The sequence below is a fragment of the Ischnura elegans genome, chromosome 12 (assembly GCF_921293095.1).
Source record: "Ischnura elegans chromosome 12, ioIscEleg1.1, whole genome shotgun sequence".
NCBI classification, from domain to species: Eukaryota; Metazoa; Arthropoda; class Insecta; order Odonata; family Coenagrionidae; genus Ischnura; species Ischnura elegans.
The window spans coordinates 38,548,910-38,567,684 of NC_060257.1; the positions used below are offsets into that span (position 1 = coordinate 38,548,910).

The 18,775-nt window shown below is 39.8% G+C and overlaps 1 protein-coding gene across 3 annotated transcripts in view; it reads left to right on the forward strand.

Annotated features, from left to right (window-relative positions):
- Positions 1-18,775, forward strand: part of LOC124169759 (cAMP-dependent protein kinase type I regulatory subunit) — a 300,877-nt gene that overhangs the window by 120,572 nt on the left and 161,530 nt on the right. Inside the window, exon 1 of one of the 3 annotated variants that reach the window (XM_046548470.1) lies at positions 771-1,346. The exons of the other annotated variants lie outside the window; for them this stretch is intronic. Within the exon in view, the coding sequence (XP_046404426.1) occupies positions 1,299-1,346 (48 nt within the window). The 5' untranslated portion in view covers positions 771-1,298. Of the gene's footprint in view, positions 1-770; positions 1,347-18,775 lie in introns of those variants that run through there. 3 annotated transcript variants of the gene reach the window in all.

An 18,775-nucleotide genomic window follows, 5' to 3' on the forward strand; every position in this document is an offset into this window, starting at 1 on the left:
ATGATTATCCGTTGGATCAATGAGTAATGTAATCTGTTAAACAAGATTCTTAATGTAGCTATGTTACCTTCGAGCAAAACGATTTCTGTCTTTTGGTGTTCTTTTATTGATGGCACAAAGTATTAAGTATATTTTAAGTAAAATTGTTATTATTCGATTGCTAGTTCCTTTTTTTTACTCGCAAATGGTAGAGAGAGGGAAATTTACTTGTAGATGATGCTTCAAATGAGACTTCTACCTCGTAACTTCATCATCTACCTATTTGTTCCAAAATGTCTGTTCGAACTTCGTTAAAGCGATGCATCGGCTGGGCGATTATTCTCGTCGCTCGATTTCATTCGTCATCTCGGCATCCGTACCGCTCCCCATCCCGTCCCATTCACGACCATAATTGTCTCGGCTCGCACAGTTCGGAATCTCAGCTGCCCCACTATTTTTATTTCTTTCTCCAAAAATGTCCCCGGTGGCCGTGCCTTCCTCCAACGGATCGTTCTCCATCCGGCCGAGGAATAGTCAGCGCCAACCTTCCTTCCTTCGTGGAGAAAGACACTCTCCCTTTCCGGCTGCCCGCCAAGCGGCGTGGCAGTCGACCCAGTCACGTGACTACTTCGGAACCCCCCTCACCCCACTCTCCTTTCCACACTCCCTCATCCCCCTTCTCCCACTTCCCCTCATTTATCCTCCCTCCCCTCGTCATGCTGCACCCTCCCCTTAAGTCTCCCCACCTCACCCCTTGACTTCCCCTATGCCCTCACCCTACAACCCCGTTCCAGCGACGTTCATTTTTCGCGAGGCAGGCTTTAGGAGAGAAGGTTCTTCGGTGCTGTGCTGTGCTTTTCCTCAGCGGGTACAGCACGTTCGTGCTGCATATGGGTCTTCCTTGCTGTTTACCGATATACTTTTGAGTCGTGTGCTCGTCTCCCTTTGTTGTGCCAGGGTTGTCATCGTTCCCCAAGTTCGTCGATAACTCCACACAGTGTCCTGTTCGTCCTCGAAACTGTAGCGCAAGAGTACGAGAACCTATTGAGACTAAACCGAGTGTGTTTTCTCTCGCATAGTGGGGTGTTTTTATGGCCATTGTCTCCAGGCATCTTCACCTGACCTTGTCTTCCTGAGGAAATATCAACAATTCGCGTCCCGGTACGAGGGTTCGGATTGAGACAAGCCCAGTCAAGTGTGTTTCGTTTCGGAAGGGTGCCTTTGCTGGGGAAGTGTTCGGGCGGCAAGATCCACAGCTGTGAGTGCCAGTTGTATTTTGGACACGTGAGCGCGGGCAGCAGGGTAGCGCAAGAGGCGGGATGCCGGTAGACGAGAGACCCTTGGATGCGGAGGGAGCAGAGGCGCAGGTAAACATCGGCGAGTGCTCGTAGTAGTAGTATGACAGGTTGTGCGAATCCTGCTGTTCAGCGTATATCGTATTGCCCGATATTGATAATTTACGTATGTAGGTGCTGAAGTGCTAGAATGCGTTTGGTGAAATGGCAGATTTGGAAAATGAAGGCTCAAATCTCTCGTAGATTTTAAAAATTACTGCTAAATATTTTTATTTATTTTTTCTATAAAATAAAATGGTACTGCAAAATTGAAGTGTATTTGTAGCAAATAAAATCTAAACAAATGACCTAACTACAGTTTCAATTCCAAAAGTATCAAAACAAATCTCCAGATTGTTCTGATTAGTTCTTTAAAAAATGTCGATTAAATATTTCCTAGGATTTTTTGTATATCTGTACATCGGCTTACCTTAAGATATATCTGTAATTATTAAGATAACTTCGAGACCAATGTTAATTTGAAGGGTTTTGTGTACAAGTCTGCGTGAACTTTATCATTTATTGTCCAACCTACCCCACTTCCCATCATCTGTAACTCTTCCGCATTGCTGAGCCCATTACTGATCTGTTTAGATTAATTAATGAGTGAAACAAATTTTAGAAAACAAAAAATTATGTTCGGATTGTATTTTTTCCGTCTTATCTTATCCTTTTGTAGGTCTGCATTTAACCTCTTCAGTGGTACGCCCGGAAAAGTTCCGGGCCTTGCCCCACTGCCCAAAACGTTCTACCCCGGAAGATTTCCGTGGTAAACTTAGAATCTAGTTCGTTCACTCCCGAAACCTTTCCGGGGCAATGGTACTATTATGCTAGTAGTTTATATGTTGCCCATTAGATGTCTCACTCTTATTAGGAAGCTTATACCACCTAGCGGTGTTTTTGGGTATTGTTTAGTGATATGTATAGTATGGTGTGCACTGTGCAGTGTAACCCTGAACGATGGCAAAAAGCAAAGAAAAGAAACTTCGCCTTGATGAAATTTGTTCTTTCTTAGAAAGAGAAGATGACTCAGAAAGTGAATATAGCCCATCTGAAAGTCAATCTGACCTAGAGTGTAGTAGCAGCGATGATTACGAGTCATATGAGGAACTATCTGATGCGGAGAGTCCAGACATTTTGCCGCAAAATGTTTCCCCAGGTACACAAGAACGTAATTTCCAGTGGACTCAATATGACATTGACCAAGCAGAAGATGGGTATGGGAAACCAATATTTGCTGGTGTTGCAGGTGTGTGTGTTCCACTTAGTTCAGATGTTTCTCCTCTGCAATGCTTTGAACTTTTCTTCACTGATGAGTTCGTGCACCATGTTGTAGTCGAGACAAATAGATATGCCAATAAGTGCCGCGAGGATGCTCTAAATTCAGGCGTTGGTTCCAATGCGAGGATAAGGTTGTGGAATGATACATGTGAGAATGAAATTAGACTTTTTATTGCATTGATTTTGGCAATGGGTATTATTAGCAAGCCCGAATTGAAGCTATATTGGACCAGAGACTACATACTTCAGACTCCTATTTTTTACGAAACGTTTTCTCTGAAAAGGTTTCAGTTGATTCTGCGTTACCTGCACTTTGTCAATGATGAAGATGCGGGCAACACTGATCGCCTCAGGAAAATTAGGCCACTGCTGGAAATGCTTCGATTATCTTTTAGAAAAACCTATTTGCCGGAACAAAATATTTCGGTAGATGAAAGCCTTATGCTATTCAAAGGAAGGTCACTGATGAAACAATATATTCCTCTAAAGAGATCAAGGTTTGGTATAAAAATATTTTTCATTTGTGAATCTCAATCAGGATATGCCTGGGACTTTTTCATTTACACTGGTCAAGGGGAGGAAAGGCGGGGTGATGAAAGTGCTTCGCGGAAACTAATAAGCCATGCTTCTGTTACTAAACTTGTGATGTGTCCCCAACTTATTGCGAAAGGATATGTTATATTCATGGACCGGTGGTTCTCAAGTCCAAATCTATTCCAAGAGCTGCAATCTCATGGTTTCGGAGCCTGTGGAACAGTTGACTTGCGAAGAAAGGAAATGCCGAAAGAACTGCAGACAGCAAAATTGAAGAAAGGTGACGTACTATGTTACACATCAGGAGTTTATTCTGCAATAAAATGGCGTGACAAAAAAGATGTGACAATGTTATCCACGTATCACAGGGGAAAAATATGTGAGACAGGAAAAGTAGACAGGAAAACTAAAGAAGCAGTGAAGAAACCAGACGCCGTGATAGAGTATAATGCTAATATGGGAGGAGTGGATCGATTGGACCAAAAAATAAAACCGTACGAGTGCCTCAGAAAAAGTCTCCGATGGTATAGGAAGCTATTCTTTCATTTGATGGACATTAGCATTGTAAATGCTCATATTGTGCATGGAAAAAGTGGCAGAGAAAAATGCCCTCTCCTACAGTTTAGGCATAAAGTCATTCATGGACTTCTAGAGAAGTATGCCATGGAAAGAAAAGTGGCCAAAGGAGGAAGACCCTCGAAAACTGACCCACCTGTTCGTCTTACTGAAAGACATTTCCCAACGCATATACCAGCCACAGAAAAGAAGTTTCCCAGTAGAGTATGCCGAGTTTGTCCCGGAAGGAAAGAAACTAGGTGGGAATGCAAACAGTGCGGGAATATTCCATTGCATCCCGAACACTGCTTTGAAATGTATCACACAAAGAGAAAGTATTAGATTTTGTTTGAAATAGCAATAACATTATTTGTTTAAATTGGGTATGCTTATATTAATTTACATCATGGGGCACAGTATGATCATACTTTAAATACCTGTAATGTGCTTAATACTATATTAAATATATTTTTGTAAGACGTATTTACTTTTTCAATCCATTTTTAAGCTAAACATTATAAAAACCCGCCCTGGGGGTACAACTTGGGGAAAATTTAAACACCACTGAAGGGGTTAATGGTTGTTTTTTTCTGGCGTGCCAAACACCATCTGAGGTCCTCGGAACACCGGTTGGGAATCTATGTTCTTGACGTTACCTAAAGTGTAAAGTTAACTTTGTACTCATATTCGGTGTATTATATTATGAAGTTGGTCGGGAAGTTTCAGATGCCGGTCTACGCACATGATAATTTTATGGAGATCCCAAAAAATAATTATGCTCTATTCCGCAATGTCACTAATTCTCCGTGTCACTAGAACGGAACAAGGTGGTTGCGTATTGAAAAAAAAAATCCCCTTATAGTGCATCGGCAATGAACCGTGATATTTCTTAACCAAGTAATTTGTCTTTTGGAAATTAATATTTATTATGTAACTTTAATAATTACAATTTTTAAAAATCTTCCATGATTACGTTGTGTATATGAAATGATTTGAAGTTCACTAACGGTGGTATTTTAGTGATGTTTATGCCTAAAGCAAACATGTGTGACGCATAGCTCTTAGGAGACTCGCTGTAGGGAGCATTGTGGGATGCATGGTTTTGAAACACACGAAGAATCCTCTTCCTATTGGGCATGCGGGATTTTGCGAATTCATTGAAGTCTACACATTTTGCACTTCCCTATGTAAAACGGCCCTCGAGAAATCATTTATGGCATATGCTTTAATTGCTGTGTAATTTTGTTACTTTGCACCCCTTTTCGCTCACAACTGTTGTATTTGAAACAATCGACCTGACACAGTGTATACATAACTTCCTCTCTTTTTTATTGCTAGATATCCATGAGCAACTTGTTAAGCAGGCTTGCCATCTGGGATACATCTCCAAAATGGATAATTGGATGGAATATTTACTAGTATTAATGACAAATTTTGTGTTTACAAAACCTGGTAAATGAAATCGGCAAACATTGCAGATGCATCTTTTCAGAGGCAGTAGCTCTGTCTAAATAAGGGAAATTCATTTATACCGTACGCGATATTCCGCGTGTTTTATCCAGCATCATGAATGGCACGATGTTGACGCGTTGGAAACCTAAACAAGCGTTTTGTATAAGCCGCGTAAATTTGGGTGAACAGGTGAACTCTCTTCTCCCCTCCTGGACCACCATAGGCTCTTATGCGATGCTTTCCCTGAACATCGTAGTTTATAATGTGCCTTAAATCTAGGTCTATCGGCAGAATCCATAGCTTTGATTTTCTTTGAATGCAAGGAACTTTCTTTGAATCCGTGATTTCGTGGGGATTCGGGCTGAAATCGTTTTCCGGCCTAATTTTGATAGGAAGAAATTTCTTCGCGTTTTGACCGTTTAGTTTTGAATCATCAGTAGGTATTGTGGCACTTTGAGAGTCGTTATGCAAATTTAGCATATTATTGGAATTTGTCGCTTGCGGTGTTGTCTAAAAGTATCGGATTTTATTAAATTGCGCAACTTCGACGTTTTAGGGAGACTTGATTTGAGGAGAATTTGCCAAGTCTTCTTCTGCGAATGCGCGCCAAATTTTCAATGGTGACAATTGAATATACAATCGTGTTAGCAGCAATTTTTCATACAAGTTTATGTCAAATCCGTCATTAAACATCTTTAAACCTAGCCTTCAGTTGCATAGCTTGAGTGTTCATCGGTAAGTAATTAATGTGTAGCCATCGTTATATTTCTTAGCTATCGGTAAAATTTCCAAATTCATTGCTTTCACTGACTTCTACTGCTAAAAAGTTCATACAAACGGAAATATCATAAATAGCGCAATATATTTAGTTGTTATAGTCAGTTGTCATTCCGATAAACCTTGTCTTTTTTGTGTTTTACTTCTTACCGCCTTATTTTTGTTGTTTATATTTGTGTCTTTGTTGTCAGCTGGCTCAACATTGGACCCTTAATCTTCAAGGTATGGGTGAATTTCCTTCGACTTTTGATCATACATCTTTTACTCAACTCTAATCATCTCTTCTTAGAGCCCCTGTTTTTGGCCATCTCAGGAGATAATTTGTCATCAATCATTCGCCTTCTTTCGACCTCTTCGTTGCCTTTACCTTTTTTTGGGACCAGTTAAAATTAATAAATAACTACTGTCGTTTTCCCTGCTTTCGATCTTCTCTGTTATGCAGCTGTTGCCGTCCAGTCTTCACCTTCGCGTGGGGGCATGTTCCAAATGTCTGATTTAATCACGTGATTCTTAACTTCACACTCCAAATCTGGCGGTTAGAAGGCCTATTCTTCCTGGAGGAGTTCAGAAATAATCACCGAATTAATATCAATACGTTAGGGTCACTTTAAGTGTGTCTTCTCGCCTATAATTATTTTTATTTGCTCTCAGAGCCATATATATTCCAATAATAGACATGTTTGGATTGTATATCAACAGATTTATTTATGTATTTAGTCATAGGAAGTCGGTTGAACTGCCTGAAATAATCCATGCATGGTTTTCATGTAAAGAATGGAGTTTATTCCAGTAAACATTTAGTTGAAACAAATGTGATTGACATTTAAATCGTTGAAATAGTATGGCATATTGTCTATTGTGTTTGTATGGCCACAAAAAGGTTTTGTTCGTTGTCATTTTGACGGGTAATGAATTACTCGGACTTCGCGTCTAAAACAAAGGATAAATGCACCGATGTTTCATGAAATAATAGGGTGGTTTACTATTATTTTTTTATTGCCTAAATTGAAGGATTATTCCTTCTGGAGTACACATTTCACGCTTTTAGAATTTTAAATGACAATATCTATTTTTCACGATCAAATGAAAAGTGAAAAATTTCAAGCGCGCGAAAACGCGACGGCTAATTTTGAATGCTGAGAAAAGCCCGTGTGACGTCATTCTGGTTCCAGCTGCCACCGTGTGATGCCAACTTAGTGCGAGGCAATGACCGCCGATACTATGCAGGCTGCTAGCAGGTAGCAGAGTGTCCTGCTAGCAGGTAGCGCTTGGTTTAAATTAGGATTAATAATACCCTATCAAACGTAGGAAACTTTCCGAACAAAGGCAATTTTGATAACTGATTGTTAAGAAATGTTTCCCTGAGATCTGTGTCTCATGCGTGCATCTCTCAGACGGTGTAAAACTCCTGACTACTCCCGACTAATCACGTGGATTGACATCGCATGGGATCCAATCTGGCCTTTCATCAAACGAGGTTAAAATTGACCATTAACACTCGTCTAAACTGGGATTTCAAAAACCAAATAATTTGTATATTATGAATACACTAGTGGTGGATAACGAATCGCAATCAATGCCTTTCGTTTTCTTTGATGAAGGAAACTACCCTTTTCGTCAAGGAATAAACGAACATATTCCATGAAAGGTGAAAGTACAGTGATGGTAAAGAACCTCGCTGGTACTTTTACGATGTTAAGAGGGATCTTCGGAAACATGGAAAACTGTACAACTTGTTCAAAAAGTCCATTACGTTAGGGGGAAAAAAACTAGGGAACTTGAAGCTGAATAAAGTTGCGCTCCGCAACGCTCAAAAACCAAGAAATCAATGCGTACTGCACTGCGAAATTTCAAGATGAATATTTGGTGAATAACTCGCAGAAAATCCGAAATATTTGTCGTCATATGCGAGAGAGGTCAACCGTAAATTCGTAATTTGATCAAGATGGTAAACGTGTCACCGTAAATATTGACAATGCTAACGCGTTAAACTCCAGCTTCGAAAGTGTATACGCTGCAGACGACAGTGCGAGTTATTAAGGTTTTCCATTCATTGACCGATGAAAGAAATCACTGTTCAACACGATGGGATAACTAAACAGCTATAATCGGTAAAAAGTTAAAAATATCCGGGTGCGGAGGGAATTTCCACGAGCGTCCTCAAGGAGTTAGCGCCACAGATCGCACCGTTTTTAGTGATAATAGTCGAGATGTCATTGTCTGAAGAAGTTATATATCAATGGACAGGAAAATAGCAAACGTTACACCGATATTGAAAAAGCAAAACAGACATGACTCAGGGAACTATCGACCAATTTCATCAATACGGTTATAGGAAAGATTTTCGAACAAATCGTTGTTAACAATATCATGACTTTTCTGGGAAGTCGTAACTTCGAACATATTTGTAAGCATGGCTTCTGGAAAGGTAGGTCATGCGAAACTCGGCTCGCGCTCTTTATTCATGTCGTTCTCAAATTCGGTGAATCGTGAAAGACAAGTTAAGGAATTATTTATAGATTTTAAGAAAGCTTTCGACACAGTACTTAACAAAAAACTATTATACCAGTTACAGTCATGCGGGTGAAACGAAACAGTTGTAAACTATTTCGCAACTTTCTTAGTGATCGTAGTCAAAAAGTAGTTCTTGAAAGAATTAGATATAAGTGACATCAGGTGTCCCTCGTGGAGGCGTAATCGGTGTAAGACTTAAGAAAGACTGGAGTAATTAGTTACTCAACGTATTTATTCTTCCTCCTTTTTAGCTTATATACCACCTTTCTTATATTTGTCGCTCTGGCTAGTTAGAAGAGATTTATCAATTCAGTGATTTACAAACACAATGAGAATATAACATCAAAAAATACCATAAATATCAACCATACGAATTTAGTGTGTCTCGTGAAACAAAGGTTGTGTTGAGGAAAAAAATAAGTCAGGCTGCAAACAAAGCATAAACAAAGTAAATGAAGATCTCCGTACAAATTATAGAAGGAAACAATAGTGTAAAAAAGTCTTTATAAGACACTATAAAAATATAAGAAAGCCTATTGTAAAAATTTTTTATTCCTTTAAATTTCTTTATCAAAAAAATGTTGCACTTGCGAGAATGCTAGTTGTAGGTGCGATATGCGGATTATCCGCCAGTCTCTGCCCTATGCTAACCTCGCGTACCAGACTATGCGTCATTCTATGCTCTAATTCCTCGTGTGCTTTTGTTTGGGTGCATTGCCGCCCACACGAAAGTTCAGCGTTGCTGTTCGTTATTCACCGCATTGAATCTCGACTCTAAAACGTATTTCATAACTCTCTGCGATTACGGGAAGAGGTTATCGCTATAGAGAGCGTACGATATGGATATTCATCAGTTACGGTTACATATGAAGCGGGAACGAAGTGAGCTCACTGACTGAATGTTGACGTTGGATTCAAACGGAACGGTTGAATTAAAATCGCGACATATCTAGGTATCGATAATGTTATGATTGTAATATTATCGATAATTATACAGAATCTGATAAATGTACTGGGTCCGATAAAGTATTGGCCTGAAAAAATGAATTGGAGTTGGCCGTGCATTATTAATATTATTTTTGTGTGGCGATTTTAGGATGGGTTAATGGGCCCGAATTTTCAATATCGGATTTAGGCCACGGTTAACACCCAATTCCCCGGCGGCCCCTTGTCGCGCGCGAGTCAAATGCCTCCCGTCCTGCCGTTTCTCCTACATATTTGACTTCCCCCCTCGTGTCACGTTCCCTTCCTTATCTCCAGCCTCCGCCAGCCTCGTTACCTCTCCCTCAAGTGCCGCCCTGCGGATGTTTTCACCCCTTCTGGGTCATAGGCATGCGTTTTTCACGTTGAGGTCGCGATTGTGTTAATTGGCGCGTTCCACAACGATTCGCGGAAACATGGAGTACCTCATCCTCTTGATGCGACCTTCTCTGCAGAGATTGCCCACCTCCGATGTATTTTGATAATTATTTCAAGTCGTATTTTGAAAAATGGGGGATCGAGTTGGTGTGGTGGCTAGTGTGTTGGCCTCCCATCCCGTGGGCTGGGGTTCAAATCCCGGCAGTGGCAGAGAATTTTCAGAGACTTCCCGATCCCTGCTTGAATGTCATGTGGAGGACATTTCAACCGCAACACTCCGTCTGTCGGATGGGACGTAAACCGTGGTCCCCTTGGCGCTTTTCTTTAAGAGCAGGCTAATGCCGACGCCGGGTTTCTCTCCACCCTTCCTTACCCATCCTTCCCTCATGGCGCAAATGACCTCAGCTGTCGGTCGCCTCCTCCAAATACCATACCTTTAAGAAAAATGGCTCAATTGCGCTGTAGTTAGCGTATTTTTACGGTAAAATTTAAGTTTTTCCCTGCGTACAGGTTTTTTTCAGTAGGAATCTGCAATACTTCAAGGAGGTGGTACGGGAGGCAATTTTAAGCATTTTTTTGGTGCATAAATAGGGGGTCGCAATTCCTTAGTTACTGAGGAGTGGCAACGCAAGCATTTTTAGGATGCACTTTGCAGTTACCATGAAAGTGTTTTATCTTGGGAATCCAGCCTTTATAACATGTTATTTATACCCTGGATTTTTAAGGATATGAAATAATTAAAGTGGGACAAAAATGTGTGATTTTTAACTGTCTGAAACAATTTATATTTGAGCTTAATTAAACGACAAATTTGAGCTATTATAAACAATACGTTTGCTCATTCATTCATTTTGAGAATTAAGTGGTTTGCGTAACCATAGTTTAGTAACTAAGGAGTTTGGACCCAATTTTCATGGACAAAAAATGGTTACAATTATCTCTCATACCACCTCCTGAAGTATTGCAGATTCCACGTGAAACACCCGGTATAAGTACCTCTTCTTCTGCATGAGACCTTCTATGCAGAGATTACCTGCCTACCTTGCGTTTTGGCAGCTCTTTCTAGTCTGTGACGTCGTTCTGGTTCTGGTTTTTCATAGGACAGAGTCTATTATATTTTTTGAGTGTACCATGATTATCCTGAGAATGATTGTGATTTATGTGCCATAGTTGAGCAAGGTCTGCTTAGATTGGTTTACCCTGCCTTAATTATTTTGCTATAATTGTTCTTACTTTATCAATTTATTTCACTCTGTAGTGGAGGTGGTCGAGAAGTAAAGGGATATTTGTTGAATGGACTGTGTGTGCGTAGTCTATGTTGTTCATATGGATGGATAGCGTAGGCTAAAGTGTGGGCTTACTGCGGCATAATTGTAATTCTGTCTAGGTACATCACTTTAGCTCAATTTTCTCTATATTACTTGGGCAGTAATGATATTTAACTATCTTTGAACAGACTTCCATCTAATCCATTTGTTAACCTTTCATCGATTTATTTAGTGGGCTAGTAAGTAGCTAATTAATTCAATTCAGCGTTAGTATCAGTGGCTATAGATTATTATGGTAAAGATTAAGTAAGGAAAGAAAAAGTAATTGTAGTAGTAGAATTCGGCCTCAACTTAGCGAATACTCTGGGCTGTTTTAAAAATTAAATTATGGGCACGATTTTCACTGAAATTAGTCGATTAGACGACCGTTTTTTTTATCACGCTGCTGAATCATCTGTCGGATGAAACCAGTGTTCAAATAAAGTCAAAATTTCATATTATTTTGTGATTTTATTTCGACATTTTCTGATAAAATGACATGCTTATTTATTAACTATACATATGTCAATAAAACACGCGATTTGGTTGAAATTGGGATAAAGCGATTCCAAATCAGTACCTTTGAATGGAGCGAATGAACCTTTTGTTACGCACGCTGAAATGGTTGTGTTCTCCATGCTTGTAAGCCGCGCAATAGTTGCTGAGTCTGTCGTCACAACTTGCTTTGTCGCTGTAATCCATAATGATTGCTCTCGTTTGCTCTGTTATCTTTACAGTACCGAATGCAAATGTCGACTAATCCGCCGGGATGAAACCCAGTGAGTTAAAAATAATCCCTTAAGCTTATGAGTCATTCTTACCTTTTAAACTTGCTATTGGGTTTTGATTTGGAAGCTAGCAATAACAATAGGAGCCTCTATTTCTCTATTAAAGAATACGGAACCGGAGATACTGTTTCAAGCAAGAAGGGTGATATTCAATGAATACATTGTAGTACAACTCGTATAATTTTCTTTTTACAATTCATTCCGCCTCATTTCTAACTCCATTAGCTCTTGTGTGTACAAAATATCCACTGCTCACTTTAACAGGTATGAGAGAGGTGCCGTATCCGAGATAATACGTGTAGTACTCGTTATCATGGGAATTTAATGCTTGTTTAGTCAATAATTCTTTATTTTTCATTGTTAAATAGAAATTTAATCAATTTTAATGGATTTATTTTGCGGTTCATCTACCAGGAAATGGCACTGAAAATGTTCTTGTTGAAATTGAAAGAAAAAACGTGTCTTGGAATTCGCATCATGTGATGTTTTTTCTTAATGACGCCGAAGTTTCTAACAACGACTCGTCTGCCATCTTCTGGGTGTGTTCTCACGGTTGTGACAGAATACACCGTGCAGGACACACCCAGAAGATCAATCGCATGTCGAAACGTCAGCGTCAATGGGATCATCATACGATGCTTAGCCTTGAAACGGTTTTGCAATCAATTAACCGGAGAATTATAAACTGTAAAAATTAAATGCAGTAGATGGATGATTAGCTGGATGGCGGTACTCGGTGGAACTTGGTGACAGGAAACATAATCAAAGATACACTGTTGTATGTTCCACAGAGATTGAACACGATGAAATTTTTCTCTGGAGTTAATTGACGAACTGCGTTTTAATGGTTACATTTGGGGTGTGGGGTATAAAATCATATCCCACTAAAAGACTCCTTCAGTGGGGTCTTTCACACAGGCCCGAAGTCGCAATTCATTAAAAGAACTTGGTAGATGTTAAGGAAAGATAAACTATGGAGGAATAAAAATCATCACTATTAATCAATTCTGTCGTAATTTTTAAATGAGTAAACTCAAAGTTGCTGCCGACTTGTCATATTCTGGCGGCGTCATAAGCTTTCTGGTTCATTTACTCTTTCGAGGAAAACTTCTCACTGTGAATTGGAATCACTCACGAGAGTTTAACAAGCACAAATCGCACGCACGCACGCAACGAATTTCTTTTTGTGTAGATTGGCCCGGTTCTCAGCTGGCGTACTGTCTACAGGGCGTTTATTCTAGAACTTTTTTCTGCTGTGAAGTAATTAGATGATCATGGCACTGACAGTATCAATAACCAAAAATCGCGTGAGGGTGTTGCGCAAGTCCGAGGAGTAGCGCAGACGCAGTGAAACGCTAGCCATAAGTTTGTGACGTCATTAGATTTCTGGTTCATTTAATAGTTCCGGGAAAACTTCTCTTTGTGGAATCGAATCGCTCATTAAAGTGTCAACAGCCACAAATCACGTGAGGCCATTGCGCAAGGCTGAGATCTAGCGGAGTAGCGGTGACGATCTAGGCAATAATTCGTGACGTCATTAACTTATCAGCGAAAGGTTTTCCTTGCTGTCTATTGTCAATCGCGTCTTATTGTTGCCTTATCGTGGAATGGCTTCTTTAAACATATTTTATAATTTTCGAAATTTTTTTTAACATAAATAAGCTTCCAGCTCACTATTCTCAGGGGCGTCTTCCATAAAATTTTAATAGTTTACGAGCGGGATTCAAAATGGGGAATTATATTTCCTTCAAAAATGTATTTGTCGTCCTACAATAGGCAACGGGTCGAAAAAGTGGTAAGTACAAGTCAATTTATTCGCCAAACGCTGGCATACCCTACACAAAAATGAAATTAGTGAACCAGCCCCTACGGTACTTGGTTACTATTTACAAGTGCAACTAGACGTAGATGTAAGCCACACGCGTCTGGCCCTCGATAGGGGTGCATGTTTACGCGGCTTTACGTGCGCGCGCCCGAGTTTCTCGTTTTTTTTTAATGCTTTTATTTCTCTTTAGGCATTTTTTTCTTCTTTTTAAAACCCTTGGCGGAATGCCGATCGTTGCGGAAGAAAAGGCATTTCCATTTTCCGCTCGTCTCTCCGTCTCCCTCCCAAGTCGTGCCGGGTGTTTTTCTGACTCCCCGGCTTTCGTTGCGGCGTATTCCACTCGCTGGGAAGTGTGCGGCAAAGTGCTTTACCCAACCAGCCATTTCTATGCGCTGGGGAATATTTATCGAGCGTGTTCTGCCGTTTTTCTTTCGAAAATTAGGCCCATGGCACATTCGTGTAATGGGTCTTCATTGGTTGCAGCTGAGAAAACTAGTTTTTTCATGATTATCAAGTACCAATGTCGCTTTACCTGTTATTTATTATACCCAAATGCCATTTATAATAACAGTGGATATTTCAAAGCTACTTAAATTCGCGTAACTTGGCTTAATATGAGCCAGAACGATAACTGATATGTATTCCAATATTCCAATAATCCTATATACCAATCATTGCTCTAGATACTACTCTAGATATTTATCGAGCGTGTTCTCTCGTTTTTTCCCTTAGAAATTAGGCCCATGGCACTTTCGTGCAATGAGTCTTCATTGGTTGAATCTGAAAAACTGCCTATTTTCGTAATAATCAAGTACCAATTTCGCTTAACTCGTTATTTACTGTCAGTAGTAATAACAGGGGAGATTGTAACCTCAAAACACTGTTTTTTTTCCTCATGGCAATTCTTGTATATTTCACCGCCGTTCACGCGGCAGGGTAAGAAATATTACAAGCCATACACATTTTCCCCTATTTATTTCGAGCAACTTAATAATTCGAAGAAGACGCATCGCCTCCGTGTGAACAATATTTCTTTCCTCACTGATGCTTAATCACATACACAAACCAGCTGTCAAGTGATGCTCCTCTTTCAATCACGCCTTACTTTATATGCAATAAAGTCTTTCACACCGCTCCCTGATTCACGTCGTCTCCCATTGTTTCATTTAGTGCCCTCTTCTGCCTTTTGACCCTATTGTCACCTAGAAAGCTATGTTATACCCGCGGTGTTTCAAAATGAATGTCGGGGATTGTACGCTTTCTAAAATTATTCCACTAAAATTACACCAATAAATCATGCAAAAAATAAAAGAGCAACTCAAACAGTTTTACATAACATAACCCTACGAGAGTTCACTGTTCGCACCATGAAACTTTACACAATGACACACTTAACAAAACGTCAGTTTCAATACTATATACAACAAAGAATGGTCCGACCTCAGAAGTTCATTTGGAGGAAAAATGGAAGTGTACTAAAAAATACTACACCGATTTGCGCAAAATCTGGTTTCGCACACCAGTTGAAATGTTAAATTTTAGGTTTTCCCGGCGTATAGATTGAAGAAAAATTTCCCGGGATTCTCACCGGGTGTGGTACTGGGTTAATTCTCCCAACGTTTCAATGGCTTAGTCTGCCATCGTCTTCAGGGGTTCACTTGTAATGGTACTTCTTACGGTGCTTATTTATTTATTGATATCCCTGGTTGCCGTTATTGTTGAGTGCGGATGTAGCGATTAATTATGGTATTTCAGGCACTGCTCAGTTGGAAGCCCTTATCCCTATTCAAGCTCTTCTCCTCAAGGCTAATAGCAATTGCCTCATTCACAATTCTATCCCAATAGTTAGAAGTGCGGCACAAAACCTTCGTATTTTTAAAGTCCATCCTATGACCAAGGTCCAAGCAATGCTCCGCTACCGCCGACTTAAGCGGAATTTAACATTTCAACTGGTGTGCGAAACAAGATTTTGCGCAAATCGGTGTAGTATTTTTTAGTTCACTTCCATTTTTCCTCCAAATGAACTTCCGAGGTCGGACCATTCTTTGTTGTTTGTAATATCGAAACGTTGGGAGAATTAACCCAGTACCACACCCGGTGGGAATCCCGAGAAATTTTTCTTCAGTTGAAATGTTCTTTTCCTAATGAATCTCAACCTCAAATATAAAAACACTCACAAATAGGTTCATCTGCGAGAGGTGTGATTTGTTGAAACTTAGGCAGCGTGAGTAATGTGACATAACTCTTTGGCAATGCTACGATTTCATCTCGAATCAACTACGTAAAAAAATGTTTACTAACCTCTACTCAGCATATGTTGCGTAAAAACATGATGACAACTCACAAATGCCTCATTACAAGAACTCGATTAAATCATGCCTAGCTATCGAGTAGACAACTTGAGGAGAGCGTCTGCTCAAAAAAACCTTAGTGGTTTCTTGAAATTAGCCAGTAGCATTAAAGATAGTTATGCCTATCCACCGACTAATAATCTATCGAAAGTCCACATAATGCCATCTAAAAACTTATAGAGCATTGATTGGAATATAGGATGATTTTTTTCGCGATGATCAGTGAGGAAAAATATTTTTTCATGGCAAACTTTGCACCCGTGCGCGTGAATGCGCACAAAGTCACTTGTTTCTGCAGTGCTTCGATGTACTTATGAGTTAAAAGCAGCTTCTTGGCTTGCATTTAATAAGTGATTACGTATAATTTTAAATACAATGCGTGATAACTACCCTATTCCTTGTAAATAAAAACGTATAAAATTCCATGAAGTAATTTTAGCTGTTTTAAAATGATTAGCTATCGCAGTAATCACGTAAGATTAACCTGGAATTTTGCAAAATTTTCCTGGAAAACTGGGAATAGGGTGGTTTCCTATTTTTTTCATTGCCTACATCGAAAGATTATTACTTCTGGAATACGTATTTCACGCTTTTAGATTTTTAAACGACGATATCTATTTTTCGCGATTAAATGAAAAGTGAAAATTTTCAAGCGCGCGAAAACGCGACGGCTAAGTATGAATGCCGGAAAAACTCCGTGTGACGTCGTTCTGGTTCCCGCTGCCGCAGGTGAGGTGACCTTGGGGCGAGGCTTTGAGCGCTGATACGACGCAGGATGCTAGCAGGTAGCAGAGTACCCTGCTAGCTGGTAGCGCTTGGCTTAAGTAAGGATTATTAATAACTTGTCAAACGAAGAAAACTTTCCGACCACAGGCAGTTTTAATAAGTGATTATTAAGACATGTTTCCCTGAGCTCTGCGCTTCATGCATGCATTGGTAACCTCAGGCAATGTATTACTCCTATCTTCTCGTATAGAAACTAGATCCCTGTGACGTCACGTGGAGTGGCATCGCATGGGCGCCAATCTGGCCATTTTCAAATGAGGATAAAAATGGACCATTGCCATTCGTCTAAACCGGTATTTCTAAAACGAAATAATTTGTATATTATGAATACAGTAATGGTGGGTAAGGAATCGCAGTCAATGCCTTTCGTTTTCTTTGATGAAGGAAACTACCCAATTATGCATGAATTTTTCTGCTTTGATTAGCTGGTCACCCTGTAAATGGCTTTAACAAAAATGGGTAAAATTTGTACAGGCTTTTAGGTCTGGGTGATGTTAAGTCTAGTGATGCCAATTTAAGTATTTTTTTAAAAAGGTTTTTGAACTAAATTTTACGCTCTTTACGCGCGCCGTTCTTCGTCTCTATTCTCTCTCGCCACCTTGTCTCGGAGGCCTTCTTTCCCCCTCCTCTCGTCCCCTTCCAACTTTCCCATCCACTCAATAACTCAATGACTAGCCGGTCGCGTCGAGTGCTGTGCTATCTGAATATTCAGGCGCCCCATTCCTTCCAGATTGCCGGAGCTCCGTGTCCTTAATCCGCCAGTTTTCACCGCCCTTTGTGCGTGTCACATGAACGGGGGGCGTTTTCAAAGTTTCTGCCCCGCTCACCCACTGCCAATTACTGATTTTCCGAGGTTTATTTGCCTTCTCTCTCTCTCTCCCATTCTTCGCTCTCCAATGCCGTGAGACGAATTGCTCTTCTTTGGAAGGGACCGGTTCGTGATATGGGCGAATTGAAGTTTGCTCTGGGGTATGAATGATTTAGGGTGGTACAGTTTCATCATGTCATTTTAGGCGCCATTTTCTCTCCTCGGTGAAGGCTAAGTGACTCGTTATTGTCACGGATTAAAGGGGATTGCCCCCTCTAATGTATGTATCAGGTAAAATTGAAAAGATGACAAACGTATAACGGCCTTATCACCATAAAAAATAATTAGGATTAATATTGTGATACCTTACTTGAGGTTAGGAGAAGGATGGAAGATGTAAGAAGAAACCAGTACTGACCACTTCAATAGTCATGAAATTGTCCGTGTCTTGTTACTTTTTATCTCATTTGATATATTTTATTGTTTATTCCAATTAGAATTTTGTCTGAAGTTTAAGAAACGTGAATAATTCTTTTGGATTAAGAGTTCCCTGGACCTCTGAAGGGAAATAATACTTCCCTTGAAGGTTGTAGTCATTATTCTCTATTATATTTTATAAAGATACTACTGTTCAATATTCATTTCTGCTGATGAGGTGAGATTTTCTGATGGTTTATTGTCTTATGCGTTTTATACAATTACCATTTCACGAACAACGTAAAAAGGTGTTTATGATGTAATCGGGATTGTTAAATAAATATTTTCGAGGCGTTATTGGGTATCTGATTTTATTGAGCCCCATTACGCCGGTATCCCGAGTTTAAATTTTAAGCAGAAGCCTTTTTGTGTTTGGCGCTCCGAAGTTTGCGTATGATATTAGTGCGAAAGATCCTCATTCAATTCTCAGTCACTCCAGCTAAATTATTTCGTTAGGCATTTGATAATATATGCGTAAAAAATCACGACCTCCTAACAACCTACTTCCATTCGATATATCAAGAAACTAAAAAAAAAATCATTTCTCTTTGAAAGTTGAAAATCTTGACGTTTTTAGGGCTTTTTTCGCGAATGTAATTTCTTTCGACTTCTTTAAGCATGCTTTTAAATGTTGAGGTGATGTATTTG